Here is a 17,504-nt window from a genome sequence, read left to right on the forward strand (position 1 = left end):
CTGCGGTGACTCACATGATAGATGATGTTCCCAAGTGCGACACGCTCTTGTGAAAAGAGAAGCCCATCTGTGGATTATGTACCATTTCCTGCCATACATTTGTAATCCTACAAGTCCAGAAAGCCAGTTGGAATGCAAGTGAAAAGCTATCCCTGGGGAGGCGCCTGTGAAAGCCCTCAAACTTATTCTCTAAGAAACAAATAATTCACAAATTTTTATTTTTAAACTATTATTTGCTCATTTGAACCTCACAACAAGTCAAATATACCCCACTGTGTGTCACGACGCCACAGCTAAAATCTGCCAGAGCAAGACATGGGATAGGCTGTTGAAAGTTTTAGAGTGATCTTACTCTCTGAGGGGTGATTAAATGGAGTATGGGCTGCTTTTATTCTCTAAAAGGTTCATTTCTTAAATTTTTTTTTGTTTCTAATACATTCTAGTTATGCGCTGCTCTTACCCTTTCTCTGAGAATTAGCACGTGTGAAGAGGAAAGTGTGGAAAGCTGAGGCTTTTATTTGGTTGGAATTTTTACTGTAAACAGACCTGATTTCTACCCAGGAATTTACAACCTAAGACATACAGAAATGTTCTATTTTGGGAAACTTTAGCATAGGTAGCTAAGTTCCTTGGTGACCGTGGGATGCATGAAATGAGCATTATCTACACCATGAGGGCAATGAGAGGCATCCAGAAAAAATTAACATTTACCCAGAGGCGTTAGAGTTGCTCATTAGACAATAACTGTATCACATAGTTGAACAAAAATATTTGTAAGAGGCAAACCTACAAGTATTTTTAGGATCCCTATAAAGTTTATCAGCAGCATTCTGGCAGCATTAGAGATCAGAATGCTCAAAGGAAGGCACATCTGAGGATTTGAAGCACATTCTGAAGCACTCTCTAAATTGGACTAGAAAAAAGGGACAGCTGAATTACCAACAAGTTTAACTGAGAGAATAATTTAAGGATGCAGTTGTATAATCTTTATCACAAGTGGAAACTTCAAACCACGTCCTAATAAGGTAGTTACAGTGGATGTCTTATTGGATTTGCCTTAATAACCATTCATAAAATCAGCGCAGTTATGTTATCACCTTGCACACCGAAGCGTCATCATTGTGTCCATATACATAACAAAATCAATCTCAATCAACTCCCAGGATCAACATATTAACAACTTAGAGCTACTTTCCAAGGACATGTCAAGTCAATAGGCACCTGAAAACTGTTAAACATGCAGCCAGCACACTGCGCAAGACAAATTACAGAAAGTATTTTTAACCCTTCTAGTCCATCTAACCTTTATAAAGATTGAGTTAAAAACCACAGTATTTTTCTAAGGTAGTATGGGTTTTTATTATATTGCCATGTAAGAAACAATATGTAACTGTTTAAAACAAAATCAACACGATGTATTCTGAAGTCTGAGATCCGCCAATAATGTTTACTGAGTAGTGAGGAGTAAGGTTAAAAAAAAAAAAAAAGAATCTATTGTTTAACAACAATAAATAAAATAAGGAGATTAGTCCTACTATCAGTCTTTATAGATTAAAATAAATCTATTTCAAGATATATTCTGGAAATATCCATTTTTCATTGAGCAAATATTTTAAACCACTGTATATTTTCAATATGAACAATGAATAAGCAATTGTTTTTAAAACTTTAGGAAATTTAAATTATCTGAAACATCTAAAGACATGAAAGACGTGAAAGGGTTAGAGTAATATCCTGAGCAAGAACTCTGTTCTACGTTTGCTGTTATACACGTTTGCAAGTGAACTTGATCAGGCAGGAGTTACAGATGTGAAGCTAGACGAGAGAGACAACACAGGCGCATCCAAGAGCAAACACAAGGAGGTGAGAAGCTATCACTGGGTAAAAACAGAAGGCAGAGCTTCAACAAGGAGCAAGGGAGGTCGGTTCTAGTGGCAGGACCCTGCTCTGAGAGGCAATTTTGGGCCGTGTGCCCAATATCAAGCATAAGCATTTACCAAACTGCAAGATGCCAGGTCTATTTTACAATAACAGCCCCAGAAGTAAATCCCCCTTCCTACAAGAAACTGACTTGGGCCAACCTGGAGGAGTTTCAGAAAAATAACTACCGTAAGAAGTGTAAATGCATAAGATAAATAAAGCAGCAATTTGTGTGTGTATATATGTGCACACATATTATGTACATACACACACATGCATACACAACACATACGCATTACTCATACAGATAAGCATACACATATAGGTAGAGCCTCTTTTCTCTTCAGGAACCCCGCGGCAGAGCACACCAACAAAGCTAGACTCAAGGTCAGTATTTCTTTTTGACAATTCCCAAACTTCTGAGCTTTCACTTTTGTGAAACAGGATATGCTCTCCCCTGGTTTATCTCAGACCTCACAGTAATTTCCAAGAACTACAAGAATTCTAGATAACATAGGGTCCTGAACTCTGATAAGCAAATTCTCAATGGCAAATGAAAATAATTATTCATACTCCGAGTAATTATGAAATCACCTGAAAATCTTATCCACAGAAAGGGTTTTAATGCTCTCTCAGCATCTCCTACACACAGTATGGCGAGAGACGTTTAGCCAGAAAAGAGGGAAAAGATATGACATCTTTTGTTTTTTCGGGTCTTTTAGAAAATAGTTTCATGAGGATTAGTCAAATTTCTAATGAGTATATACTTAAATATAAACAATCAACCCAAACTTTGAATCAATGATTCAAATAGAACCAGAACTTCTGGTATATATACCACAAGTACATTTTTTTAAAATGTACATGGTTCCAGAACCTGAACAAACTCCAAAGCAAAGTGTCTATGTCTTAAGTAATAAGTATAAATAGATGATAAATTGAAGACATCAATTCACCAACTCTGGAACTAATGTAAAATTAAGAAACCTAAATAATCTTCCCATTTCTGAGATCCTTTAAAAGGCACTTTGGTAATTACTTGCTCGGTTTTGTCACCACTAAAAGCAGGGTCCTACCCTCCTCCCGCACAGCTTTGACTGACAGTAGCTGTGACGTGCTCATGCTCGAACCGGTCATCTTCAGATTACATGCGGCAAGACACAGGCTTTCAACAAGCCATCCTACCCAAAAACCCTCCCCTCTCCTCTTCGGCCCGCCTCCCCTTCAACTCTTGTCATAAATACTATCTATCTGAGTATACTAAATAAAGGTCCTCTCCCAGAAGCTCCCGTTGAAACATCACTATGTTAATCAAGAAAGGATAACTTTGTTGAAATGTTAATATACTGTCGGTTAGTAATAAGCTCCTTTTGATGGTAGGGCTGATAGGGATAAAGGGATTAGCATGAGGGATCTGCAAGGCAAGAGGCAAAGGGTGCAGTGAATGGTACCCAAAAGAGGCAACCAAGACCATTTTCACAACTGTACTCTTCACCAGCCTTGCCTATGACACACACTGACCTGGAGGGAGAGGCTGGGTTAGGAGGGCAGGAGAAAGATCGGTAGGTGACAACCCCAAGAGCAGGACAGCCTGGGGCAAGTCTGGCCTGGCACAGCACACCCAAGGTACGTGTGCTAGAGAAAAGAGCTCGTTGGTCACTTGTGCATGAGGTCAGTTTAGTGCCGGTTCTAAGACTTTTTTTTTTTTTTTTAATCCTATTTTAACTTGAGGCAGGTTCATTTCTTCCTACACAAAGGATTCACCAATTACTGAGATTGAAATGGCCCAATTCCAACGCTCTGTAGTGTAGCCATTGGGAACTTGGCCTCTAAAAACTGCAAAATTTGAGTTTAAAACTTACAGCATTTGCTAGCTGTAAGATCTTAGGTAAGTGACAACTTCTTCAAGCCTCAGATTCCCCTTGTGAAAAGCATACGCCATTTAAGACTGTTGTGAAAAAAACAATGAGCTACTGTGGGTAAAGAGCTTAGCATTGTGTTCAGATTGCTAAAATTGGCTCTTTATCATCGTTGCCATTGCTAGGTTAAAACATTGTGTATTTTCTATGTGAACCATTAATGAACTGGACCCAGAATTCAGTTGGTTACCTACTCGTTCCATTGAAGTTACTTATATCAAAATTAGGCCAAATCCTTAGATTTCGTCTGCAAAATAATCACATCAGAAATGCAAAAGGCAATGAGTTTTCTGGGGCATCCATCCCAAAGCATCCATGTCCCAGTGGAAGTAAGTTCAAGTTCCAAATAACAAATTTACATCCTCAAGAATCAAGGGCTTTGGATAAGAATAGCTCAGATAACTTTGGAATACAATCTATTATTCCTGTAACAGATTAGTATTGATTCCAGCCTTTGCTTAAGGTAGTTTAAAAACAACAACCATGTGCTAAGCAGACAACCAAAATAAGGAATTTGGGCATGTATTGAAAACTAAGGGAAAGAGTTAAGATATTAAATATTTTAATGAGGAATATATTCATGAAGGGCATCAAGAGTTCACAGAAAACCATGTAAAATACTTCGAGTTTTTTGCCAAAAAGTGATATATAAATTTAAAAATATCATCATCATCATCCCAAACAGCCTACAGTTTTCCGTGGCAATCAATTAATCCTGCTGGGCATTTCTAAAGGGACTGAAAATGAGCACTGCAATAAGTCGGATGTTTTCTTTTCAAACATGATCATCATATTGTACACTTGATACTTATGCTGAGAGCTCAGATCTTCCCATTCCCTGGTATAATTTTCATCTAAGCATTCCTTAGATACTTAGATCATTCTTAATGGAGATTGAGCGTTCTACCCTCTGTGGACACATGGAAACCTGGTTAATTGTACTGACTTGATTACAATAGTCAGCGAATTCTCCCATTTCCTTCCACAGCAATAGATGCATAAGATATTTTTGTCACCTAATATGTAAATGTTTTAGATTGCAATCACTTTCTAAAGCAGTGATTATAGGCAAAAACTATTTTATCATTCTGCCTGTCAAATCAATTCCTATACTTTCAAAATATATTTCTCTCCTTGTTAGTATAAAAACTGGGTGTCCTAGTAAAAAGTTTGAAAGGAACCTGTAGCATAAGTAGCTATCACTGAAATCCTATAACCACCACAATTGAACATTAGCTTTGCAATAAAGCATCTCTTTCAGCCTGGGTAAGCCCATCAGAATGGCATAGCTTTTAACAAAGGATGCATGAGGTGATGGGATATCTACTCCCCAAATCTAAATATCTAAAAATTAGAAAACACCTTTATTTTGAAAGCACCTTGTTTGCTGTTAACTGTTGTATCCCCAAAACACTTTTTAAATTATTTCCTTTCTTGGCTAAAATAAGGGGTCTCGCCAGTGGTAATTAAGTTAGTACTGTCTCTTTAAGTGCTAGGGTAAGTTTCTAATTCCAATGGTTACTATCCCCGTATATTATACCTGTCAAAATTATTTACACTCTAATGAGTCAGCTTGCTGAAAATACACTCCACACTTCCATTTGAAAGTATAAAACTAAGTGCTGAGTTGGGAAAACTTTACCCTCTGTCCCAGGGTAAATCAGCAAGGAGAGGAAGGAAAGAATTCCAGCTACTTGCTTCAGACACTGCGCATGTTCCATTCTTAGGTCAAATGTTCTTACCCCCAACGCGGACACGCTGGGGAGTGGGAGAAAGGGACAGAGACAGGACAGGACAATGTGTACATATGTAAGATTAGCCATTTCCTCCCAGACAACAAAAGCTCCTCTCATTCCTAGAGAGATTTCTCGTCAAGGACAATTAAAGCGCCTCTTGGAGAGTTAGCTGCTGAATGAGAGTGGACTCTGGGAGGGTTTCCGGCTGTCCTCTCCAGACCTTGGTGAAATCTCTGTGCTGTGCAGGGGTGCTGGTTACTCTTTGAGGGGCACAGCCCCGACACAGGGGTCTGAAATTTCAAAAATGCGATAAAGCCCCAGCCCGTCAGCCCTGGGAGGCCAGCAGCTGCCGGGTGACCGCTGATGAAGAGGCTTCTTAAGGAGGTGGGCAGATTGATTCCAGCTGCTGCTCGGGGCAGGGCAGGGCAGGGCAGCGGCCGAGGAATGCGCAGCCCGGCGGGGCAGGGCGCTGCAGCAGCTTCCCAACCAAGGGCAAGGCCACATAATAGCTCCATTTGCAGTCTTGGCCTCAAGAAGGAAGAACGCCACTGTTCTATCCGATACGGACTTTCAAGGCCGGCTGGGCCAAAAGGTGCCATGTGGACGGGGTCTTTTTATAAGTGGAGTGTCACACAGGAAATCCGAAAGCTGTCCCCTGGGACGTCTGCTCAGAAGGAGCCCACAGTGCCTAAGGGCGCCTCAGGCAAATTCTTTCTGCCCGATTCCTGTTTTTCTTCCGCACCTACTCCCAGCTCCAGGCCCTCTTCTAATAGCTCTTAAGGGCTGCCCAGCCTCCTACTCTCCCCCCATCTCCCACACAAATACTGCAACCAACACACAAGAGAAACACACAAGGAAGGGGTGCACTGAAAGAGAGGGGGACATTGAGAGCTCTGGATTGGACGGAGACCGGACAACAGGACATGCTCTTTAGAAACCTTGGCCTCAAAATCAGAGAGTTAAGGGGGAGGGACTAATTTAGGGGTCCCCTGAGCCCCAAACCCAGACACCAACTGATCTAAGAGGGAAGGGGTAAGAGGTAGGCGGGCGTGAAGGCATGCCTAATGGAATATTCAATATCCTGCAGAATGCACTTTGGGCCATGCATTTCCAGAGACTAAAAGCCAGTAATGGGCTTTGGAGTCCGCACTTCCTCTCCCTAATGTCCAGAGGCGCTTTAATGCTGCAGCCGATCGATCAGCCCTCTCCGGTGCAGGCGAGGGGGGTGCAAAAGCTTCCTACTTGTGGCCCAAGTCGCCCGGCCTCCTCCGCACACCACGAGCAGAACGAGCGACACGTAACTTTGCACTGACAGCATCTGGCTCCCGAAGTTCCCCGACGCGAGGACAGGCGGGAGCCCGGGGCGCGCGGGGAAAGCGCCCCCCTGCTCGTCCCAGCTCTCCGGGGCGGAGGGTCTGCAGGAAGGCAGCCGGGGGAGGGGCGCGACCCCCGCGGGGGCGGGGCCGACCCGCAGCCCCAAGGCCGCCTCAGGTGCAAGGTCGGCCGGCTGCCCCCAAGCCCCGGCCAGCCGGACCGCCGAGCGGCGCTTCTGGAAGGGACACCGAGCAGGGGGACACGCAGGAGATCCAGAAAGTGGGGTTCTTGGCGGTTTCTTGCGGACATCACAGCCGCCTGGAGAGCGTTGTGAATAAACCCCCCTCCCGCCCCGCCCCGGGAGGCCGACCCCCGAAGAGGCACCGCCCGGCCCCCCTTCCCGTCCTCGCGCCGCCCCGCGGGGCGTGGGCTCTGGGCACGCTCGGTCCCCTAAGCTGACCCCAGCCCCGCGCAGCCTCGGGCCCCCTCCCCAGCAGGCGCCGGCAGCCCCGAGCTCGCCCCACGGCCTGGGCTGGGCACCGTCTAAGGCAGCCGTCCCGTCCCGGGGGCGGGTCCCCCCGCAGGGGTGCGCACAGGAAAGCGCGTGGCCGCGCTGGGCGCCGAGGGGCCAAGTTCGCGGGCGCGAGGAAACTTTCCCGTGGTCCTTCCCCACCCCCACGGCGCTGGGGCGCATCTCCCCGAGGAGCTCGCCTTTCCCAGCCCGGCGGAGACGAGCGCAGCACGTGATGGGCAGAAATAAAAATAAACACTTCCCAGTCCCGGGCCGCGGGGGCCACCCGCCCGCGCGCAGGAGGGCGGCCGGCGCTGAGGGCCCCGCGGCAGCCGCCCCGGCCCCGGTCCCCGGCCCGCATCCGGACCCCCGCCCGCGCGCCCCCGCCCGGCCGCCGCGCCCGCGCCCGCGCCCGCGCCCACCTCTCGGACTTGGTGAACTTCCGGAACGCCTGCCGCAGGTCGTGGAAGGACCTGTAGGTCTGCGGCTCGGCCGAGATGCCCTGCGCCCGGGTGGTCCGCGGCCCGATGTGGGTGGAGGGCACGGGCAGCACCGACTGGCATTTGTGGAGTTTCCTCTTCAGCTCCTGAATCTCCTCCTCCTTCTCCGACAGCCGCTTCTCCAGCTCCTTAATCCTCTCCTCCTTGAGCATGAGAATCTTGGCGAAGTCTTCCTCCAGCTCGCTCATTTTTCCTCCGAGCCCCTCCGCAAAACTTTCTCTTGGGGGCGCGGCAGCGGCGGCCGGGACGGCAGCCGGGCGAGGCGAGGCGAGCGCGCCGCGAGCGAGGGAAGGGGGCGCTAGGAGCCCGCGCGCCGCCCGCGCCCAGCGCCGCGCCGCAGCCGGCTCCGCGGTCCGCTTCGGGGAGCGGACTGCACGCACCGCGGCCGGGAGGAGAGGTCTGAAAGCGCCGGGGAGGAGAGGCAGAGTGCTAATCCCCAGCCTCCCGGGGGAAGAGGTGATTATCTTTCATTGAGAAACCAATTAGAGCTGCCCTTCCTCCCCTGAGACCCCCTCCCCCGTCCCCCTTTCCCAACCGCTCCGTGAGAACACCGCGCGCCACCCCACCGGGAGCCTGGCTTCCAGCTGGGAGGGTGGGACCAGAGCGAGCGGGGCTCACCCCATCGCACAGCAGTCACTCTCCCCTGCCATAGGGTACCAAAGGAAAGGGGTGGGGTGGGGTGGGGTAGGGGGCAGCTTTATGCCACTTGATCCTGGAAATAGCAACAATTACCATGTGATCTGACAGATGACGCAGCGCTTGTAACTGGAGCCTAAAGACTGTGTGTGTGTGTGTGTGTGTGTGTGTGTGTGTGTGTGTGTGTGTGTGTGTGTTCATAACTATGCAACTGTTAAATCTATCTTTGTTCTCACCTTTTTCGCCTCTGCTCTGGGTGGTAAGGAAGGAGGGTGCGTGCCTGTGTTTCTTACTGGGAGGTTCTGTGGCTATGACCCCAACTCGCAAGAATGACAGGGCAACAGCAGTTCCAGGTTTTTTCAGCCTAAAGTTTTACTGGAAATAGTGAACTAAAATTGTTGGTGGGGAAGTTGGATGAATATACATATGGTAATGAGCCAAATGTTTACAAGAAAAGAGAAAGGCCATGCGTTAGTCGCGAGTTTCTTCAAGTCTGGATTTTATTTTATCTGCCACAGTTAGGAGTTGTATCTAGAGCATCCCAGTTACATCACAACATGGCCATGGTTGTGAAGCGCTGGCTGCGCCAGTGCTAAACGACTGGCTCACCCTACCAGTTCCAGGTTTGGGGGGGAAATTGCTTCTGTGATCCAGATTTCTCCCTCACTAGTTCATCCATCACTTCATCTTATGCTAATGAGATTTTTCGGCCCATTTGAGCCAGAGGATTTGTTCATTCCTACACTTTCTGTTTCATATGTATATATCATAGTGAGCGGTTTTCATAACATAAGTCACTGTTTAAGAGTTTGGGTATGTGGGAGAAGCATTTCTTCATGTAATGATCAACAAATTAGTAAATTTTTTAAAGGAAAAAAAAAAAGATCCAAACTAAGATACCAAATGGTTCTCTCCGAAATAGTAGTAACTTTCCTTAAAAAGACAGATCAATGTATAATCAATGGCTACTTATAAAAATATATATATTTCTACCTTATCTGAAACACCTCAGTAAAGTAAAAGCAGGCACACACTTCAGTTTATAAATAAAACCTAAATATATATTTTACTCTGGGGATTTCTTTATTATTTACTGTTAGTTCTACTCATCTGATTATTTTAAATTAAAAACATTTCAAACCACATCTGAACTTCTTAATCGCACCAGATGCTGAAGACTGGCTTTGTGTACTCACATTTGAGAAAGAGCTCTCTGTCTTGTTGATAGCTGCTATTCTGTTGCTTCTATCTATGAACAGCTTAGTCTGCTATAATCCTTTTAGAAACACTCAAAATAATTGACATTTAAAAATAATACATTAGAAAAACACTTTTATCACATTCAATAATCTAGGCATAGGTTCAACTATTTATGGAAAACATGTAGATATTAAATAGATTTTAAATGATGCTTAGGTTTTTTTCCAAGTCTTACACTGTTTTAAATGAAGATATTATTCAAATATGTTTCTCATGCTTCTTAAAAAAAAAGAAACATTTAGACCCAGGTTTCATACACACACATCAAAACCCTAAATTTATCTATATCTTCCAAAATTAATCTTAGTTTTGAATAAGTCAGTTTTGACTTCAGTAATGTTGACACCTATGACATTAAATCTTGTCCATTTGCTTAAGAAATACTTAAAGTACAAGGAACACTTGAGAAAAGACACCCCGGTAGAAGAATAAACCTTGAATTATTTGAACTCATAGCATTTTAGAGCTGAAGGCAACTTTGAAGATGATCTCACCAACATGCCCATACTATAAAGGAGAAAAGTGAGATCTTGAAAGGTCAAGTACAAGTCATCCAAAGGCAGAAGTGTGAATCCAAGATTTCCCACAGAGGGTATTTTCCCTACCATGCTGCTCCTAGCCAGAAACCCGAAAATCTAGAAGTTCTACGATTCTGACGATCTAGTGTTCAAAGATGTGATTTTACCCCTTGTAGTTTGTTTTTAAATCTGCAGCAGTAAGTTTCAACTGTCAAAACAAAAGTATTTATGAATCCTTAGATTTTTTTTTTCCTTAATGGAGAAGGTCGCCATCTAGTGCCCTTGGAGAAATTTGCTAAATAAGAATCTTAATCACCTAGAAGTGATGTCCTTAACTACCTGAGTCTTTTCATTTCCATATTTGACAAACATAAAGAAAATACGCAAAATTTTATGTCACAGTAAAAGTCTTAAAAAAGAAAATTTTTTTAATCTTTTAGCCACTGGATGATGACAGTGATGGTAAACATTTACTGAGCATTTAATATGTGCCAGCAGAGGGCTAAACCCTCATGTCACTGACTAGTTTTCATCCTCACAGCGCCACTATGAAGTGGATATAACTATTCATTCCCGTTTTTCGATGAAGAAACTGATGCTTAGCAAGATTAGGTTATTTGTCACAGTGTCCAGGCTTGACCTAGGCTGTTTTAATCCCCATGCAACACTGCTTCTACCTAAAATGCATTCAAATTACCCTTCTCTGTCAGTCCAGTGACAAGCAAACTAAAAGCTCTTTGGGAAGGAGAACACACTAAATTTAAAATCCCATGTAAATCCAGGCCAGTTCCTCAGACTCTGGCTTCTCAATAATCAATATCTTTCCGAAGATACTTTCCTTATGATACTTTCCTTATGATAATAATGCGTTTCACATAAAATTCAATGTTGTAAAAATGCACATGTACCTTCAAATGTTATGAAGGTGCCTCTACCCACCCCCAATAAGGAACACTTTTTAAAGAACCTGAAGTCTTACAGATGTGAGTATGGGATTCCTGTTCTTCAATCCAGGTCAGTATCATAAAAAACATTTTTTAAGATAATAAAACTGACTAAAACTCAGTCTGCTTTTATTATTGCTATATACCAGGAGTTCTAAACAATGTTAGTGGTCAGACACTCCTCTCCCCAAAAGTATTTTATTGGTCTAAGTTCAAGCAATTGCTGCATTTACTTGTGGAGCAGGTGGATCACTCCCATTGCCCCATTCCTGAAACAACACTGATGTTGGTGCATGTTACAAGGATCTAGAGCAAAAAAAAAAATGAAAAAGTCATATGCAGATGGGCAGAGAGAAAAAATTCAAACCATCTCTGTTACCTTACATGCAAACATCTTTCTTGATTACAAAAATGAGAGTATTTGTGAAAACTGCATGCAATACATTTTCCATCAAGGGATGCAAATGAACAGGAGTACTAGATTTGGAAGCAAAAATGTGTATTTCTGTCTCAGCTCTGTCACTTCCCCAGCTGTGTGCTCTTGAGCAAACTCTAAACATCTTTAGAATTCACTCTCCTCATCTGCAAAATGGGGAGTGGGAGTCACCTGGGGTCCATTCTATATGCCTACCTTCAATGATCCTGTGGACTGCTGCTTTCCCTGTGACTCACATGTGGAAATTATCAGTTAACTCTACATCCTACTAGATGTGGCCTTAACATTGTTGCCTAAACCATGTTCTGGTGACCATAAAGTGTGGTCACACCTTGGACAAGATAAAAAAACAAAGCTTTAAGTCCTGAGGCACACCCACATCTATGTTAACCACCACACAGATCATGAAAATAGCAAACGAAGTTAAAATCGCCTCAGTTAAACAGACTTCAAAATAAGTCAGTTTCCATATACTTATTTCATGAATCAGAGTTATGTATTTTTTTTAAATATGCCCCAAAAGTAAAATATACATAAATGCTTTTCCATTTGGTGTACATGGAGTTCTTTCTCATGACGCACCAAGACCATTGCCTTGTATGATTTTCTGTGATCTCTATCTGCAAGTTTAAAACAAAGATTCTTCCCAGAAACTCTGAAAAAAAAAAAAAAAAACCCTAAGAAATGATGGTACTTATATATTGTAGAAACCAAGTTCTGCAGTATGTGAAGAACCTTGGACCTGGAATAGTAGACAGAGATGCTCTGAGACTTCAAGCAAAAAATTTTAGCATCTGTTTTCCCAACTATAACATGGAGATACAAATATTAAATTCTCTTACACCTGGGTCTTTAAGGCTAAAATGAAGTAAAATGAAAATGAGATGTTATTTAAATGTGACCTTATATAAATAAACATAAATAAAATGACAATGTATCCCCTGCTTTGATTCTTGGCAGAAAAGTAGCCCAGTAGGGGGCAGAGTGGACAGTCTTGGTGGTGGTGGTAATATTTATACACATGCACCTTCTCCAGTTGTTCAAACACTAGTTAAGGTACTGCTATGAAATGATTTTGCAGATGTAATTAAAGTCCCAAGTCAGTTTGTTGACTTTAAGATGAAATCATCTGGGTGGGACTGACCTAATCAGGTGAACCTTTAAAAGGGATTGGTCTCTATCTGGAGACCATGATGCTAAGTGTGAGAGGTGACAGGAATTTGACTTGAGGGAGATTCCCCATTGCTGCCTCTGAAGACAGAAGGGGCCACATGACAAGGAATGCAGGTGAATCTAGGTACTGACTGACAGCCAGCCATGAAGTAGGGACTTCCATCCTACAACTGCAAAAACTGATTCTTGTTACAACCATAAGCAACTGAAAGAGGGCCCTGACCTCCTGATGAGAAGGCAGTTTGGTTGATATCTTGATTTCAAACTTATATGACCTTGAGTGGAGGGCCTAGCCATGCCCTGCCCAGACTTAATTCCAGAACTGTGAGACAATGAATGAGTTTTGTTTTAAATCTCTCAGTGTGTGGTAATTTGTTAGACAACATGATAAAACTAATGAATTGATCAACTACCACTTTTAAAAATGACCATTGGCACTGGCTGGTGTTGCTCAGTGGTTAGAGCATTGGCCTGTGCACTGAAGGGTCATGGATCCAATTTTCCGTCAAGGGCATGTACCTGGGTTATAGGTTCTCTCCCCACCCCCGGTCAGGCACATGCTGGAGGCAACCATTCGATGTGTCTCTCTCACGTCAATGTTTCTCTCTCTCTCTTTCTCCCTGCCCCTCTCCAACCCTCCCTTCCACTCTATCTAAAAATCAATGGAAAAAATATCCTCTTGTGAGGATTAACAACAATAAAAAAAATGTCCATTAAAATACCAGAAATATTTTACCACTCTCAGATCCTGACTTTAGAAGAGTCATTTTTAGTGAAATTGCTTCAGTGCAGTTCAAATGGATACTTGGGGCATAAAAAGTTGTTATGAATTATAAACTGCTTCAAGCACACTGGTGACAATTAGAATAGGCAAACTCTCTTCCATAAAAGATACATATATTTAAAGCTGTATCTTATTATGACTGAAATGTAAATCCACCCAACCATGGGTTCTAGAGAGGGTTGGAACCATTCATGAGTTTAAATCACTACAGGGTAGAAATGTTTCTATAATTTACCTTGTGTAGTGAACTAGCTGTGTGACCTTGGGCAAATTATTTTATCTGCTGAGCCTTAGATTTTTCATTGGCAAAACAGCAATTCTTTTATAGTATTACATGTTTTTGATAATATGTTTGGCTCTGGGAATTCATTTAAATAATCTTGGATTTTTATGAATTAATTGGATATTTCCTACATCCCCCTGCCTTCCAGGTTCAGGAACGAATCAAATATTTGAGAAGAGGGGTGGGGAAGGGACACAAATCCTCTTCTGAGTTCAGCTGCTTATTTGATTTGAACTGATATTTTGTTTTGATGTTTAATGTGAGAGAAGCTGGACTCATCTATTTGGAATATCTTTTTATAAATTATAAAATTTTGAAAACAGATACACAGAATTCAAAAAACACAAAAGGACATACGATGAAAGGTAATTCTCCCTCTCACCTCTGTCCTCCAGTTCCCCAGACCCTCTTTATGGAGACAGCCATTCATATTACCATTAATTGTATACGCCTCATTAAATACTATATTCATATATAAGCACATCTACATATAAATACACATTTTTATACAAATCTGACACAAAAGCCTTAATATCTGATGTGGATGTCAGCCTACTGCCTAACTCAGTGCTATTATTTTCTGACTTCCAGACCATTAGTCCGATGCAACATGATACAAGCGTTCCATTCCGGCTAAAATGCTCAGTAACAAGGCGGAGGCTGCATTTAGAGAGCGTGTGCCCTCCTTCACAGACATTATCTACAGTTCTTAACCTTAAAACAATTTGGCATTTGTCGTTTTACTCAGTATTTCAATAACTTCAGAATGGCCTGATATTTTAAGAGGAGAAGCCAAACATTATTACATATGTATGTTTTTTAAGGATATGATAAAATCATCTCTGGCCCTAATTCTCACCACCTGCTTTTTGTTGATAGACACATTCATCTGTGCTTATCTCAGGTTACTTCAAATTTACAGTTCCCATGTAAAACAGTAAAACAAAGCTATCAAACCATCACTAGGCATAAAGAGCATTCTATTTTGACAGTCCCGCAACCCTATTTATCATGATGTTTTTGGTCTCTAATCAAAATTGCAGAGTTAGCTCAAAAGTTCATTTACTATTTCTGATTCAACGAGGACACATTGACTTGGAAATTGTTCTCTCAAAATGTCTAGTCACTTATTATAAAAAACAAATCATTACTTGTTTTTGTCTCTGTAAAAAAATAATAGTTCCACTGAACCTCTGGTATTCCAGGAGAAACTAAAACTCCGATATTTACAGTAACATCTCCTACTATCCTATTGATTACATTTTCCCCTCTTAGCAGCCATCATAAAAGTGGGAAGGTGGAAGAAACAGTCAAAACTTTCCCATAATAATTTAAAATAATTGCATTAATTACAATGAAAAGTCTATCTTTGGACTGAAAAGTGCTTTGGCTCAGCAGAATTCTCCGCTTTCCACCCACAGCATCCCCTTCAGGCACCGGCAGTCTGCAGAGAGCAGAGAGGCGGCAGAGAGGCCGAGGATATTGAGCTGAGAAGACACAGTACCCTCCACCCTTCATTCAAGACTTCATCTAATAATGGGAGATCATTTTACAGTGCGCAGCAGCAGACATTACTCAGACTGTGGCTAAAATCATCCGTAAGCAACTCTGCCAGGAATACCTTAGTGTAACATGAGGTGCTGCTGGAGGGAGGGAGGGAAGGAGGGAGGGGGTGTGAGGGTGTGTGTGTGTGTGTGTGTGTGTGTGTGTGTGTGTGTGTGTGTGTGTGTGTGACAGTCACAGTACTTTTCTTCTAAATCATTTTCTCTAGTTGGGGTATGTTAGTAAATAAAAACAACTTTTCCTTTAAAAAATGTCTTCATTCTGAACATTTGGATATTTTAATGGTAAGAAGAGAAATGGAGTAATATTAAGAACAAACGGGACTAAGTCTTATGCTCAGTGAAATAAGCCAGTCAGAGAAAGACAAGTACCATATGATTTCACTTATATGTGGAACCTAATGAACAAAATAAAGAAACAAACCAAACAAAAACAGACTCATAGATACAGGGAACAGACTGACAGCTGTCAGAGGGAAAGGGGGGTGGGAAGAGGCAGAAGAAGGTACAGGGGAGATAAATGGTGACGGAAGGAGACTTGACTTGGGGTGGTGAACACAATACAATAAGCAGATGATGTATTATAGAATTGTACACCTGAAACCTATGTAATTTTCTTAACCAATGTCACCCCAATAAATTCAATACAAAAAATAACAAATGGGAAATGCCACAGGCTGCTGGGCATTGGACTCTAGCACATTGTTATCAATCAAGTGGGGATTAAACTCTATGACATCATGATCAATCAGGAGTGACAACTTCCTCCCCTCCATAGCCAGAAAAACTGATTTACCTTTTGTGCAAATGTTAAATTAGCATTCTAGGAAAGATACAGAAGAAGGGCCGTTTACATCAGGAATCTTTTTTTACTAAGAAAGGTATTAGATCTGGTATTCTTCCTTTGAAAGGAAAATTAAAAATAAACATTTGTGCAACCTGAGCAGATGTACTTGGTTTCATTCACTCAACAAATATTTTTGCTCACTTTTCTACAGGTCCCAGGCACTCTGCTGCACAATGAGAGGGTGTGTGTGTGTGTGAGAGAGAGAGAGAGAGAGAGGGAGAGAGAGAGAGAAAGAGAGAGAGAGAGAAAGAAAGAGATGAAGTTGCTTAGAAGAGAGCTAAAATCACCAACCAACCAATTTAATAGATACTTGCTTTGTTAAAACCAAAGGATTAATTTGCCTAATTAAAGAACTAGTTGATTGTCTATAATTGATAGTTTACCAAAACTTTCATTAATGAAGAATCTTTTTGAAAAGCATATGTATAATCCCTTTGAATGGATTCTTCTATGAACATGTCCTCTGAAAGCCACGGGTAATTGTTTGGTCGGGGTATCACAAGGTGGTGGGGCCAGTAGGGGCAAGATGAGGCCACATGCATGTTAAAAAGTACAATGGAGGGCCTTTCAGAATACCTCTGCAAGGACAGAATTTTATCCAAAGAAGCATCTCCACCAATGGCTGTATATCTAGATTGTTTAAGAAACTGGAACTAGTGCAACATTCATATTATATAAGTCAGTGTTGTAGCAACCTCAGCACTACTGACTGTTGGGGGTGGATAATTGTTTGTTGTGGGGAGCTGTCCTGTCGGTCATAGGATGTTTAGCAGCATCTCTGGCCTCTATCCACTTGACACCAGTAGCATACCTTCACCTTGAATCATGAGAACCAAAAGTATATCCAGAAATGCCAAATGACAATTTCCCAGTTAAGATCCACTTGAATAAATTGATGCCAAAGTCAACCATCAAAATTCTTATGTGAAACATTTCAAATCCTCTTTATCTTAACTCTTTTTTATCTTAATCTGCATTTACTTTTGATAAGCACATGGTACAGAAGTAGTCAGGGCACATGCCAGGGTTGTGGGCTCAGTTCCCAGTAGGGGGCGTGCAGGAGGCAGCCAATCAGTGACTCATCATTGATGTTTCTATATCTCTCTCCCTCCCTTCCTCTCTCTGAAATCAATAAAGACATATTTTTGGGGGAAAAAAAGA

The 17,504-nt window shown here is 42.5% G+C and overlaps 2 protein-coding genes across 2 annotated transcripts in view; one reads left to right on the forward strand and one right to left on the reverse strand.

Annotated features, from left to right (window-relative positions):
* PRKG1 (protein kinase cGMP-dependent 1) overlaps positions 1–8,088 on the reverse strand; it is a 949,780-nt gene extending 941,692 nt beyond the window's left edge. Inside the window, exon 1 of the mRNA XM_087824419.1 lies at positions 7,823–8,088. Within this exon, the coding sequence (XP_087680545.1) occupies positions 7,823–8,088 (266 nt within the window). The remainder of the gene's footprint in view (positions 1–7,822) is intronic.
* A 7,332-nt stretch (positions 8,089–15,420) lies between these two features.
* The window catches only part of A1CF (APOBEC1 complementation factor), a 113,511-nt gene continuing 111,427 nt past the window's right edge, over positions 15,421–17,504 (forward strand). The window contains exon 1 of the mRNA XM_016220737.2: positions 15,421–15,532. The gene's annotated coding sequence lies outside the window, so the exon portion shown is untranslated. The remainder of the gene's footprint in view (positions 15,533–17,504) is intronic.

This window comes from Miniopterus natalensis, chromosome 14, assembly GCF_054644295.1.
Source record: "Miniopterus natalensis isolate mMinNat1 chromosome 14, mMinNat1.hap1, whole genome shotgun sequence".
NCBI classification, from domain to species: domain Eukaryota; kingdom Metazoa; phylum Chordata; class Mammalia; order Chiroptera; family Miniopteridae; genus Miniopterus; species Miniopterus natalensis.